Source organism: Macrobrachium nipponense, chromosome 1, assembly GCF_015104395.2.
Source record: "Macrobrachium nipponense isolate FS-2020 chromosome 1, ASM1510439v2, whole genome shotgun sequence".
Taxonomy (NCBI): Eukaryota; Metazoa; Arthropoda; class Malacostraca; order Decapoda; family Palaemonidae; genus Macrobrachium; species Macrobrachium nipponense.
Window position 1 is genome coordinate 107,270,903 of NC_087200.1, and position 14,580 is coordinate 107,285,482.

Sequence of the window (14,580 nt, forward strand, 5' to 3'; positions counted from 1 at the left end):
TCACCACCTGACCAACCTAGCCAAAGTTAAGGATGTTTAACTAAAGCTTAAGAATTTAGAAGTCCGCCACTGGTGGCGACCTAACAACTATAACTAACAGCTCTTCCTAACCATTTTCTACAGGATAGGATGAGTGGTACTTCTTGCCCCCGAGATTGTGTCTGCGGACACATATGGCCCTAGCAAGCAGCAGATCTCATATGTCGTCTTCACATCCCGCAGGACGTGTGAAGCGAACACAGAGTTGCTTCGCCAAAACGCGGCACTCAGGATGTTACTGAGTGCCATGCTCTGTTGAAATGCCTCCGAGGCCGCGCCCTCACCTCGTGAGCATTTACTTTAAAAGGTTTTAAAACCTTGTCCAAACATGACGAATGAGCCTCTTTGAAAGAGCTACTTAAAAGGACGCCAGGGCGTTCTTTGACATGGGCAAGTCTGGTCTTTTACTGAACACCGCAGATTGTCCAAAGGACCTCGACTTTCTTTTTAGTTTTATCTAGATAAAACTTGAAAGCCCTGACAGGGCACAGGACTCTCTTTGACTCTTGCCCAATAATTTGTGCCATCCCCTTGATCTCCAAGCTCCTGGGCCAAGGGTCAGACGGGTTTTCATTCTTATACAAGAACGAAGGGCTTAGAGAACACACCGCATTATGTCCTCTAAAGCCAATATGTCTGATGATGGCTTAAACCTCACTAACCCTCTTTGTCGTAGCTAGAGTGGTTAGAAAAATGAAATTGTTAAGATACAATAAAGTTTTACATATACTTACCTGGCAGATATATACTTAGCTAATGTCTCTGACGTCCGACAGAATTCAAAACTCGCGGCACACGCTACAGGTAGGTCAGGTGATCACCCCCTACCGCCGCTGGGTGGCGGTAATAGGAATCATTCCCGTTTTCTGACAGATTTTCTCTTCCCCCTATCTCCTGAGGGGAGGCTGGGTGGGCCATTAAACGTATATATCTGCCAGGTAAGTATGTGTAAAACTTTATTGTATCTTAACAATTTCCTTTTTACACATGCAACTTACCCGGCAGATATATACTTAGCTGATTGGCACCCTTGGAGGAGGGTAAGAGATAGTTACTCAATATAAATAGCAATTAAAAAAAAAAAACAGGGAAAACAACGTTTGTTGTAGGTACTATAAATAAACTTAAATACCTTGATTCCTACCTTATTGGGCAGAAGACTTCATGAATACTGTCTATGAGTCTGCTTGCCTCAAGAGTTCCAGTGAGGATGAGACCTGTCACTGAGAACTCTTCTGGATCTTGTCAATGGGGGCTAGCCCGCTTACTCGACAGAGCCTTATTTCGGATCGTACCAATGGGGCCTATCCCACTTACATGGTAGAGCCTTCACCTTAGTCATTTCAACGGGGACTAACCCTCTTACAAGACAGAGCCTAGGTCCAAACCATTACAAGGAGCATGAAACAACCAATCTCGACCACCTGACCACACTACTTTGTTATAAACTACGATTTGAAAGTGGTACTTTTCCCTGACCACTTTCAATCGTCCATAAAAAACAACACCACAAGATTAAAATTCCTAATCTATCTAAACTAAGTAAGATTGGTTTCAGCCCCCTGTCCCAGCACCGAATCCGCAGATACGTAAGGTTCGAGAGAGAAGCACTTATCATAAGTCACACGTACATCTCTCAAATAGTTAGATGCAAACACAGAATTGCATCTCCAATATGTGGATCCAATTAAGTCTTGCAAAGACATATTCTTGTGAAAAGCTAAGGAGGTGGCCACGGCTCTGACCTCATGTGCTTTAACTCTCATCTGTCCGAGATGTTCCTCTTCACAGGAAGTATGTGCTTCTGTAATAATATCTCTGATAAAGATTGCCTGTGCATTCTTCGACATCGTTCTTCTCGGATCCCTTACTGAGCACCAAAGGCTTTCCGAGTTTCCTCCCATTTGCTTTTTCCTCTCTAGATAGAACTTGAGGCTCCTTACCGGACACAAGGTTCTCTCTATCTCTCTCCCTACTAGGGAAGTCAATCCTCTAACTTCAAACGTCCTTGGCCAAGGCTTAGAAGGATTCTCATTTTTGGCTAAAAATAGGGGGTTAAATGAACACACTGCAGAATCCTTCCTGAAGCCCACTGTGCCTTCTAAAGCCTGGAGTTCACTTATTCTTTTAGCTGATGCTAATGCAAAGAGGAAAATAGATTTCCTAGTCAAATCCCTAAACGATGAGTTATTGGGAGGTTCAAATTTATCAGACATAAGAAATCTTAACACCACATCCAGGTTCCAGCTGGGTGGTCTAGCTGTCTTGGCCTTCGAAGTTTCGAATGATTTAATCAAATCATGTAGGTCCTTGTCCTCCGTGATGCTTAGTCCTGTATGTCTAACCACCAAGGAAAGCATACTTTTATACCCTTTTATGGTCGAGACTGCAAGGTTACATTTCCGTCTCAAATACAACAGGAAATCTGCTATTTCCGTCACAGAGGTACTGGAAGATGATACATTCTGATTCCTGGCCCACCTTCGGAATACTTCCCACTTCAACTGGTACACGCGTATAGTTGAAGGTCTTCTGGCTCTTGCAATTGCCTTTGCAGCCGCGCGTGAAAACCCCTTCGCTCTGACGAGTCCTTCGACAGTCTGAAGGCAGTCAGACCGAGCGCGGGGAGGTTTTTGTGGTATCTGTCGAAGTGGGGCTGTCTGAGAAGATCGTTCCGTAAAGGCAGGTACCTTGGAAAATCTATCATCCATTCCAGTACCTCTGTGAACCACTCTTGAGCTGGCCAGAATGGGGCGATTAGGGTCAGCTTCGCTCCTTTCGTCAAAACAAACTTTCTTATGACGTCTTCTATGATCTTGAAAGGAGGAAAAGCGTATCCGTCTATTCCTTCCCAATTTAGGAGGAGACCGTCTATTGCTACTGCCCTTGGAACCGAAATCGGAGAGCAGTAGTTCTCCAGCCTGGCATTCCAATGTGTTGCAAACAGGTCTATGTTTGACCTTCCCCAGAGGCTCCAAATCTGGTTGCAGACCTCTGAGTGCAGAGTCCACTCCGTGAAAATGACTTGATCTTTCCTGCTCAGCAAGTCTGCTCTTACGTTTTTCTCGCCTTGAATAAACCTCGTTAAGAGCGTGATGTTCCGCTCCTTTGACCATAGAAGAAGCTCCTTCGCCTTCTTGTACAGTGAGAAGGAGTGAGTCCCCCCCTGTTTTCTTATGTAGGCTACAGCTGTCGTGTTGTCTGAGTTTACTTGCAACACTGAGTTTGAGACTTGGGATTCCCACTGCCTGAGAGCTAGATGCACTGCCACTAACTCTTTCTCGTTGATGTGCCAGGACACCTGTTCCCCACTCCAGGTGCCTGACACTTCTCTCGGGCCCAACGTCGCCCCCATCCCATTTCCGAAGCGTCTGTAAACAACACTAGGGAGGGGTTCGGTAACTGCAGCGATAGTCCCTCGTTTAGTCTGCCTGGTTCTAACCACCAGCTGAGGTTTTCCTTTATTTCTTTGGAGAGAGGAAAAGAGTCCCACAGATCCTGATTCCTCTGGTCCCAATTCTCCTTCAAGAAGAATTGAAGGGGTCTTATGTGAAGCCTCCCTAGAGAAACGAACTGTTCCAACGAGGAGAGGGTCCCCAGAAGACTCATCCATTCCCTCGCGGAACATTGTTCTTTCTCTAGGAAGGTCTTCACTTTTAGAATACATCGCTCCTCTCTTTCTATAGACGGAAACACTTGAAAACCCCGAGAATCAATCAGAATCCCCAGATAGACAATGCTTTGCTGGGGATCCATCTGGGATTTCCCGAGGTTCACTAACAGTCCCAGGGACTGAGTCAGATCCAACGTCGATCTTAGGTCCTCCAGACACTGATTCCTGGATTGAGAGCGAATCAGCCAATCGTCGAGATACAGAGAGATTCTTATTCCTTTCAAATGTAGCCAATGGGCTACGTTTTTCATCAATCCCGTGAAAACTTGGGGAGCTGTGGCAAGACCGAAACAAAGGGCGCGAAACTGAAATACTTGGCCCTGTACCATAAATCTTAGGTACTTTCTGGACGAGGGATGAATGGGTACATGAAAGTAGGCATCTTGTAGATCCAATGACACCATCCAATCCCCTTGTCTTAGCGCTGAGAGAACTGATGAAGTCGTCTCCATTGTGAACGTTGTTTTGATCACAAAGTGATTCAGGGCGCTTACGTCCAGCACTGGTCTCCACTCCCCCCGAGGCTTTTGGTACCAGGAAGAGGCGATTGTAAAAGCCTGGAGATTGAAGGTCTAATACCTTTTCTATCGCCTTCTTTTCTAACATCTGTTGCACCAGATGTATGAGGGCTTGGTTCTTTAAAGGATCTCTGTATTTTGCCGCCAACTCCCTTGGAGTGGTGGTTAAGGGAGGTTTTTCCCTGAAGGGGATCAGATATCCTCTCTCGAGGATAGAGAGGGACCAGTTGTCCGCCCCTCTCTGAGCCCAGACCTTCGCAAACCTCAAAAGTCTGGCTCCTACTGGAGTCTGGAGGACTCCTGTCTCACTGCGGCTTTGAGAATGGTCTTCGAGAAGATCGTCCTCTCTTAAACGGTCTTCTACTCTTAAGTGCGGGTCTCGAGGTTGCTCTTCCTCGAAAGGGCTGTTGGAAGGACACTTTATTCGTACCTCCCTCTCTTTTAGCCATCGGCACAGCAGGTTTAAGCCTCTTGGCGGACTGGGCAAGAAGATCTTGCGTAGCCTTCTCCGAAAGCGATCTAGAAATGTCCTTCACTGTCTCCTGAGGAAACAGGTATCCCGAGAGTGGGGAAAAAAGCAAAGAGGCTCTCTGTAAGGGAGAAACTGACTTGGAGAGAAACGAGCTGTATACTGATCTCTTTTTGAGCACTCCTGCTCCAAAGAGAGAGGCCACTTCAGTGGATCCATCCATGACTGCCTTGTCCAGGCACGAAAGGACACTGGATAACACCTCCATCGTCACAAACTCCGGATCCTGCGCTCTTTTTGCTAGAGCTCCTAAAGCCCAATCCATGAAGTTGAAGACTTCTAATGTGCGAAATAGACCCTTGAGTAAATGGTCCATCTCGCACATTCCCCAAGACGCTTTAGCTGACAGTAGAGAGCGTCTTCTAGATGAGTCCACCAATGCTGAAAAATCCGCGTTTGCAGAAGCCGGAAGGCCTAGCCCCATGGGCTCCTTCGTGTCGTACCAGACACCCGGCTTACCTGCTAATCTAGACGGAGGGCACAAAAACACCGTCTTACCTGCCTCCTTCTTAACCAGGAGCCAGTTCTCTAGATTCTTAATAGCCTTTCTCATAGAGAGAGTAGGCCGCATCTTGACAAAAGAGGGGGACTTTGCCAACTTAGTACTTGACAGAAGAGAGCCTGGAGAAGGAGGATCAGCCGAACACAGCGAGTCCCCAAACTCTTGAAGTAGCAGTGACGAAAGTCTCTTATAATCAGAGATTCCTACTTCTTTCGTTTCTTCCTCCTCCGAGACTTCCTCCAAGGTTACGTTCGGAGAGGGAGACTTCTTAGGAGAAGAAGTCCTGGAAGGCATGCGACTCTTATCCTTCAAGAGTTCGCCAGATGAAGCCGCAAGTTCAATACCCGGGATATCCTTCCTCGGGAAAGAAGAATCCTCCGCTTCCTGCCGCTCCACAGGTTCTTGATACCTGATAGGAGAGGATCTAGAGCCTACCTTTCCAGGCTCTTGGTGCCTATCCGGTGAAACACTTGTTTCTACTCTCAAGCGCCTGCTATGAATAGGGCACGAATCCAGAGTCAGGATCCTTTCAGGCTCTTGGCGCCTGTGAGGAGAGGCGCTTGCGCCTACTCTTCTGTGACTCCCAGGAGTAGGGCACGAGTCTGAAAAGAGGCTCCTTTCAGGCTCTTGAAGCCTACGAGGAGAGGCGTTAGAGCCTACTCCTGAGCCTCTTCCAGGAGTAGGGCGCGAATCCCTGGCAAGGCTCTTCTTAGGCTCTTGTTGCCTTTGCGGAGAGGCGCTTGCGCCTACTCTTGCTCGTCTTACAGGAGTAGGGCGCGAATCCAAGATTAGGCTCCTTTCAGGCTCTTGACGCCTGCTAGGAGATTGGTAAGCGTCAACTCTAGAGACTCTTCCAGGAGTAGGGCGCGAATCCATGTTTAGGCTCTTTCCAAAGTCTTGGAACCTGCTAGGAGAGGCGCTTGACTCCCTTGAGGAAAGCCTATCGCGAGCTACCGGTCTCGAGGAATGTAAAGGACTTCTATTATCCAGGCGTCCTACCGAAAGTTGGCGCCTTCTAGACGAGCCATCAAAATCTTTCGAAGGAGAGCCCTTCTCACTTCTATCCCTATGGGCAGAGCGTACCCTCTCTCGTTCCTTCCTTCCACTTGAAGAGGAGATCCTACTCCTAGGAGATCGTTCGACTGATACTAATCGATCACTACCTTCTCGCGTGGAGAATTTCTCCTTACTCCTACAAGGAGAGGATCTAGAGCCTACGTCTTGGCGCCTTGCGCTATGACTCTTCCTAGCATCCGAGCTTCTGCGAGGGGAATACAATCTTCCCTGTCTAGACGAAGCATAAAACGAGTCGTCTACTCTCGGGGGAGAAGAGGTTCTTACTGGTGAAAAGCGTCTACTATACTCCTCCTTCCTACTAGGAGAAGGCCTCCTAAAAGAGCTCTTTACTGGAAGAGAGGAGTCCTTCCTGCGAGAAGGCTCCTTGCGCCTACTAGTCGAAAGAGAGCCTACTAATGATGAGAGATTCGCTTGAAGGTCCAACAGGAATCTCTTAGTAGATGAACGAATCCCTTCTGGTGAAGATTCAGGAGACTTCATAACTTTCTTAGGTGCAGGAGAATACTCCGGAAAAGGCTCCGGGCTGGAGTCAAGAGCGCCTTCTCCTGACGGTTTCCAGGCTCTCTTGAGAGGGCGCGATTTGGAAGAGGAGCTCCATCCACGCTTAGGTGAGGACGAATCTGAATCGGAAAAACACTTCCTTAGGAGGCTTTTCCTATAGCTCTCCAAAGCAGCCTGGGACGAGCGTACAGGATCTGCTGAAGGGACGCCTGACCGTTGGGGATACTCTACATCCCCCTTGCGGCTTTTGACATTCCTCCTCCCTTGGGCATGGGAGTCTGAAAGAGGTCTAGGCCTAGGAGCGATGCGGAGTCGGTCAGACGCCCCCTCCACTGCACTGGGGACACTGCACACGTCACTACACACTTCACTCTTACCTTGGTCTATATCACGCAATTGCTGTTGCAAATTGCGAATTGACGCTTCCACAGCGGCTCTCTCGGCAGACGCATCTACGAGTTCGCTGCGGGGGGAAGGAGCTGAAACCAAAAAGGAAGATGGCGAAGCTACTGCAGGGTTAGAGATACTATCCTGTTCCGCAGAACAGGATCTACTTGAACTTCTAGCCGAAGCTTTCCTAATTCTATCTTTCTCTAATTTTTTCACGTATGCAGTTAGATCTTTCCATTGCACTTCAGTTAAACTCTCGCATGCATCACATGTATCCTTAACTGAACAATCCCTTCCCCTACATTTTACACAAACTCTGTGAGGGTCCAAAGTAGCCTTAGGCAACCTCACCTTGCATCCTTCATTTATACATACTCTAAACAGAGTTCCAGGTGTTAAATCAGACATATTATCAAACCAAATCCAAAAAACAGCGTATGCCAACAACCAAAGATCAAATACTTCCCAAATAATCCTCGGCGAAGCAAGCAAGAAATTCTATGCAGGAGCTACCAACAAAGTTGTTGTTAGCACCGGCTTCAGAGAAAATCTGTCAGAAAACGGGAATAATTCCTATTACCGCCACCCAGCAGCGGTAGGGGGTGATCACCTGACCTACCTGTAGCGTGTGCCGCGAGTTTTGAATTCTGTCGGACGTCAGAGACATTAGCTAAGTATATATCTGCCGGGTAAGTTGCATGTGTAAAATTAGTCTTTCTGGTCACGTGCTTTAAGTTTGCAGAAAGGAGAGGTTTGAAATGCTTCGACATCAGGAACTTCCAGACTACGTCTAAGTTCCATGCCGGAAGCTTCGATTTAGACAGTTTCGAGATTTCCACAGACCTCAAAAATCGTGAAGAGCTTTGTTGTTCGACAGATCCAAATCTCCGAGTCTAAAGGCCGTCGACAACATACTTCTGTATTCTTTAATAGTCGGTACTGCCAGCTTATCCACATTCCTCAGACGGAAAGGGAAGACGGCAATCTAATTCACAGAGGTCGAGGTGGAGGAAAAGCCATTCTTCCTGCACCATTTCCAAAAACGGCCCAATCCGATTGGTACACTGCAAGATAGGAAGCTCTTCTTTGCCTTGGCAATCGCACTTGCCACTAGTCTTGAAAAACCTCTCGTTCTGGTCAACTTCTCGATAGTCTGAACGCAGTCAGACTCCGAGCGGAGAGGTTTTGTTGTACCTCTCGAAGTGGGGCTGTTAGAGTAGACCAACTCTCTCGGGAAGGGTCCTTGGAAAGTACGCTAGGAAGGACGTGACCTCTGTGAATCCAGTCTCTCGAAGGCCAAGATGGGGCGATCAGTGTCATCCTCGCTCCCTCTGACGCCGGAAATGATCTTTTTAGTTCTCCTAAGACTTTGAATAGGGGAAAAGAGACTAAACATCCATCCCCGTTCAATCCCATAGGATGGCGTCTATTGCTACCGCTCCCGGATCGAGAACAAGGGAGCAGTCTAGAGGAAGCCTCTTCATCTTCAACATTGCGAAGAGATGTATCAAAGGACGCCCCTAAAGTCTCTACAACTCTCGACATACTTCTAAGCGAAGAGTCCACTTGGACGTCAGTAGTTGCTGCCGTCGATCGAGAAGATACGCACGGACGTTTTGCAATCGTGCACGAACCTCTTGAGGATCGTGACATTCCGTGCCTGTGCTCATAACAGGCTCTCTCTCGTTAACTCGAACAGGGACCAAGAGAGTGTTTCTCGATACTTCTTGAGATATGCGAGAGCTGTGGAATTGTCCGAGTTGATCTGGACCACTCGGCCAAAAACTCGTTCTTCGAAGAACTGGAGAGCCAACCGAATTGCTTCCAATTCTTTTAGATTATGTGCCAGAACATCTGTACCCCTCTCCAGATGCCTGGCACCCTCTCGCTATCACCTTAGGTGATCCTTGCCCTACTGAGAGATGTTCAGAATCATTTCTAGATCTTCGAAGTTATTTCAGTTTTCCGGCAGGAAAACTGTAGAGGTCTGAATTGCAGTCTATTCAGGGAAACAAACTTCTCCAGCAAGGAAATGGTCCCCAGTAGACTGATCCATTCCCTCACCGAGCATGTTTCCTTCCCCAATAAGGCTGCGCTTTGCCTAAGCAGGTGTGCATTATTATAGTGCTATGCCGCGGTAGACTGGTACAGAATTCTGTTACAGTGCGGTAAACAGAACCGAAAAGGTCTAAGAGATATCTCTGTTGAAAAAATTCTCGCAAAGCGAAGGCGATGTTCATTCATGCATGCTAGAATTCCCCTCAATCCGAGGCTAAAGTCCGTGATTGTAGGGCAGAGATACGGTTAGTCAGTCAATCCCGCAGGAGAGAGAGACGTAACCGACCACGCATGGCAGAGAACCATCTGGTACTGAGCTGCTAGTCTACAGTGACAGCAGTATACGTTCACCGTCTCGCACTACTCTGCCCGAGTTGCCAGCTATTCCACTCTATGAAGGAATAGGTTTGTTAATATCATCGAGCAGAAAGAAACTCTCACGCAGGTATCTTTAAGCAAAACAGATTTCGCTAAATACAGAAGCTGAGTTGGTGTTGTCGTAACAATACCTTAAATATCTAAAAGGGAAACCGGAAACTCCTGGAAGGTTGCAGGGAGTACCGATTAAATGCAATTAGAATAATAGTCCTCTCGGTTGCCATCCGTAAGAGTGACTACAGCATGCGTATATAACTTGAACCATACAATCGCTTAATAGTAATATGACACAAAGATAAAATACGTAGAGTATTGTAGTCACTTGGACAGCTACCTCCCTACTACATTCTTTCCTCGACGAGGAAGAGAGGGAATGGAAATCGACTGTCTTCGTTCTCTTAGCCAAGAGAACGAATTAGTATTAGTCGAAGGAGATCCTCAAGTGAGAACCGAGAACCGAAGAGGACAGCTCAAGCTTCTTATGTTATTGGACAGAAGACTTCATGGACGTAGTCTACAAGTCTTTTTCCTCGACGAGCCTCTGACCAATGAATGAGAGCTCTTCTGAATCTTGTCAATGAGAGCTTATCCGCTTACGCGATGAAATGTTATTGAGATCTTTGTCAATGGTAACTAACCCATTTACGTGACAAAGAGTTTTATATTTCGTCAAAGGGGGGTTACCCACTTACTTGACAAAACGTTTCGTATTTTGTCAATGGGGGAAACCAACTAATATGACAGAAAGTAATCCAGGAATTCAAGCATATAACCTTCCCGATTCCCGTAGAAATCGAAGAAGAGGCAGGATTCCTGCTCAGAGACTGGGCTTACGGCAGGTAGGACCCTAAGGTTCCCCTTCGGCAGCGCAGTCCCGAACGCAGAAGAGGCGTTTTATGACACCGAAATCTGCTTGAAGTTTACTAGAGTGCATATCAAATGCTCGCTCTCCTGCTTAATCTCGCTGGAAGTAGAGAAAAGGAAGTCTTGTCTTGTGCTTTCCTGGAGTCCATCTAGTCATGGATTCTATTGAACTCTCTCTTCGTAGAAAGCGAAGTTGTCATCTTGACGAAACCAGGCGCCTTCCTCGTCTACGACGACGTCAACTGCGAGGGAGGAGAGCAAGGGACCGAGGGCTGAAACTCGTCAGCAACCAAGTCTAACAAAAGACGGGTCAACACCTTGACATCTGAAGATGATGACGAAGCAGTCTCTTCTTCATTCGCAGGTTGCGAGTCGCTCGAGGACTCTGTCTCCCCTACGGGAGCAGAAGGGTCCTTAACAGACCGCGAAGCAATCAAACCCTGAGGCCCCTCTCGTAAAAGGGGGTCTCCTACTTGAAGTAGGGTTCAAAGACGAAAGTCGGGAATGCTTAATAGCAACTCCGAAGCTTTGCGAAGTTCCAGTAAAGGAACCTGCTGTGGAGCGTTCTGAAGAGTGTTCGATAAAGGAGCGTCCTGTGGAGCGTCCTGAAGAGCGTCCTTGCGGGCATCCTGCCGAATGTTTTGGTGTGCAGGGCGTCGAGCATCCTGAAAAGTGTCCTCGCAAGCGTCTTGCCGAGCGTCCCAATGTGGAAAGTGTCGAGTGTCCTGGGAAGTGTCCTCGCTAGTGTCCTGAAGAGCGTCTCGAAGAGGAGAGCGACGAGAGTCAAGAAAAGCGTCCTGGTTAGCTTCCTGACGTGACGCTGAAGACACTGAAGCGTCAAATAAGGCAACCTGAGAGGCATCATGGAGAGCCGCGCACCGGTCCTGAAGCGTGCGAGCATTATAAGAAGACGTACAGCGATCGTCGTCAAGACGAGCCTTAAGGACCTTTCTTACCTCCTGACAAAGGCAACGGCCGCCTGTGCGACATCTTGCGTCTTTGTAAGGCACATGGACACTTCCAGAAACGCGCTCAAAAAGGAACGCCAAGCGTTCTGAAAGGCATCCTCGCGAGGGCCTTGCCGAGCGTCCTGATGCACAGAACCCCAAGCATCCTGAAAGGAGTCCTATCAAGGGTCTTGCCGAGCGTCTTGATGTATAGAACGCCGAGCGTCCTGAATACCGTCCTTGCGAGCGTCTTGAAGAGCGTCCCGAAGAGGAGAGCGAGGAACATCCAGAGAAGCGTCATGGAGAGCTTCCTGACGTGACGCGGCCGACACAAAAGCGTCAACACGAGCAACTTGAGAGGCGTCCTGGTGAGGGGCGCGCCGCTCATAAAGCGCACGAGCGTCATAAGCAGATGTACAGTGATCGTCGTCAGGACGAGTCTTATGGACGTTCCCAACTCCTGACAAAGGCAACGGCCGCCTGTGTGACATCTTGCGTCTTTGTCACGCTCATCGACACTTCCAGAAACGCACTCAAAAAGGACGCCTGTGCATTCCTGGATGCGTAAGCGGGATCTAAAAGGCGACGAGTGAGGAGAAGGAGAAGGAGACTGCCTGATTCTCTTGACAGACAGCCTCGAATCCTTCCTGCGGCAACTGGGTTCTGCCCCTCTCTTGGCGAAAACGAGGCCAACCGTTGTTGCATGGCTAGACGAATCTCCTTAGATAGAGAAAATTTACGATCAGGAGAAGGGCTGATCCTGTGAGAAGACGAGGGGCGAGGGGACGCCTTCTTCCTTCTCACAGTAACAATGTTAGAGCGATCTGGGCGCTCAAAAGCGTCCTGCTCCGATGACGTCATATTTCTCTTCTGCGGTGGAAAGTCGTCAAAATGTTAAGGCGACGATTGCAATCGCATGACGAGAGAGAGAGGACGTGAAGCGTCCTCTTCTATAAGCTTCTGTTTAGAGGGCGCGAGCCCTTCCGAGAGCTCCAACCCCTGCACGGGAAGGACGCCTCGGAGGACAAGAAGCAATTCTTCAAGATTCGTGCACGTGCACGATCTTTGGCAGCCTGGGAAGCGTCTTCAGGTCCTGCCAAAGGGACGCCAGATCGGTGGGGAGTACCCGTAACCCTCCTTCGGTTTTTGACTTGCCCACTCCCTAAGTCCTGGGAGTCCGACAGAGGTCTAGACCTAGAGGCGTTATGGGACCGATCTGATGCCCCCTCCACAACACTAGGGGCACTAGCAACATCACTACACTCACAACACTGATTGGAGAGCGAGCACTTTAGATTCCAAGATTACGGACGGAATCCACAATAACAGAAAGGGCATTACCTCTCGCAGACACGTCTTCAAGGCCCGTAGGCCATACCACAGGGTTAGGCAAAATAAAGTCTACAGGAGGTTAGTAGGTTCATTACCCTGACTTTTGTTTACTGATGCAGTCTTGGAAGAAGACCTCCTGATTCTATCACGCTCTAATTTGCGTACATAAGAATCATACGTCTTCCCTTCGGAATCAGTCAAACATCACACAAATTACATTGATCTTTCAACAAAGAAACATGTCTCGTACACCTCGTGCATACAAAGTGAGGATCTACCGAAGGTTTCGGTAGCCTCACCTTACCCCTTGCAGACAACAAACTCTGAAACTAGCCGAACTAGATTCAGACATCTTATGCAAAGAATAATCAAATTCAAATCAATCTATGATAGCGTATGCCTAGCCACAAATCCAAGTCAATAAACCAAAAGACAATTAGGATACTTAAGCAGCAATGAAATTTCAAAATCCCAAGACGGAGGTACTGAAAACAGATGTTTACAGTACCGGCGACAAAGAAAATCTGAATAGAAAATGGGAATGGTTCCTGATACCCGCCTCCCAGCGGCGGAAATGGGTACTAACCACCTGGCCGACAACTGCATGTGCCGGGAGTTTTGAAATTCTGTTGGACTTTGGAGAATACAGCTATATATATATCTGACAGGTAAGTTTCATGAACAAACCAAGAAGTAAAACTCCCTCAATGCAAATAACAGCACACCTACAAAGTAACCTGAACATAAAAGAAAGAACCTAGAGTTACCAGAGAAAAATTTAAATAGCCGGATGTTTTCTAATTTTCTCATACTTCCAGACAACAGCATAGTCAAAACTTACGATGTAAAATGAATGTAATATATGCAAACCTTACACTATACCTGATGCACACCAGTGGTAATTACTTTCCTCTATGAACAAACAGAAAAAAGGCCAATACAGTATTTGTATCTACAAAAATAGATAGCAAAGAGCAATTCATACTGAGTGAAAATCATCCAACAGGTTATTAAAATTCCCTGCCTTCCAAAATCATGAAAAAATGCATTATCCCTATACACACTGTGTTTGAGCAAAATATTAACATTAGGGAAATAATGAAGCTTAATAAAGTCCAGTTAAAAGGAAAAGGATCAAAGCAAAATGTCTGAGGACTTCACAATAACAATGCAGATACATGAATATATACACAGCTCCAAGACACATGCAAGAACACTGTACAACTGGATTACTGGCATTTCTTTTGTACAGACTGAAGCATCTGGGATGATTTCAAGTGCAAGAAATGGGCTAATTGTAATAAATAGATTGGTTTTAATACCAATTAAAAGTTTTAAAGGTAATATGATCAAGCAAATAAGATCTAAAACATATAGGACAGCAAATTCATTTTTCTTGTTTATTTGGAAAAAAGAAATAAAAAAAAAGACTGTACAATGCATATTACAGTATAGATCTTTTTTTCCTTAACAAGCATTTACAAACAAAATCTCAGTGAAATATTGTAAGCTAGACAAAAAAAAAGAAGAAAAGCACTATACCTGCAAGCCAAGATCTTCAGCTTCTTCTCGACTTTTCTGCTCTTCCTGCTGCTTCTGAAGGGACCTGAGCCTTTCCACCAAGGAATTGTAGAAATCACTCTGTTTCCTAAGCTCCGACTCCAGTTTGTCCACCTGATGTGTCAAGGATTGAGCCTTATCTCCATCCTGAATACATGAGTAATAAGAATATACTATTTCTATACCAAGTTAAATACAAGAAGTAAACATAA

The 14,580-nt window shown here is 46.9% G+C and overlaps 1 protein-coding gene across 6 annotated transcripts in view; it reads right to left on the bottom strand.

Moving 5' to 3' along the window:
• Nucleotides 1-14,580, bottom strand: part of LOC135219535 (alpha-1,3-mannosyl-glycoprotein 2-beta-N-acetylglucosaminyltransferase-like) — a 386,065-nt gene that overhangs the window by 199,225 nt on the left and 172,260 nt on the right. For all 6 annotated transcript variants that reach the window (XM_064256378.1, XM_064256375.1, XM_064256373.1 and 3 more), the window contains one exon: nt 14,351-14,515. In XM_064256378.1, the coding sequence (XP_064112448.1) occupies nt 14,351-14,515 (165 nt within the window). The remainder of the gene's footprint in view (nt 1-14,350; nt 14,516-14,580) is intronic.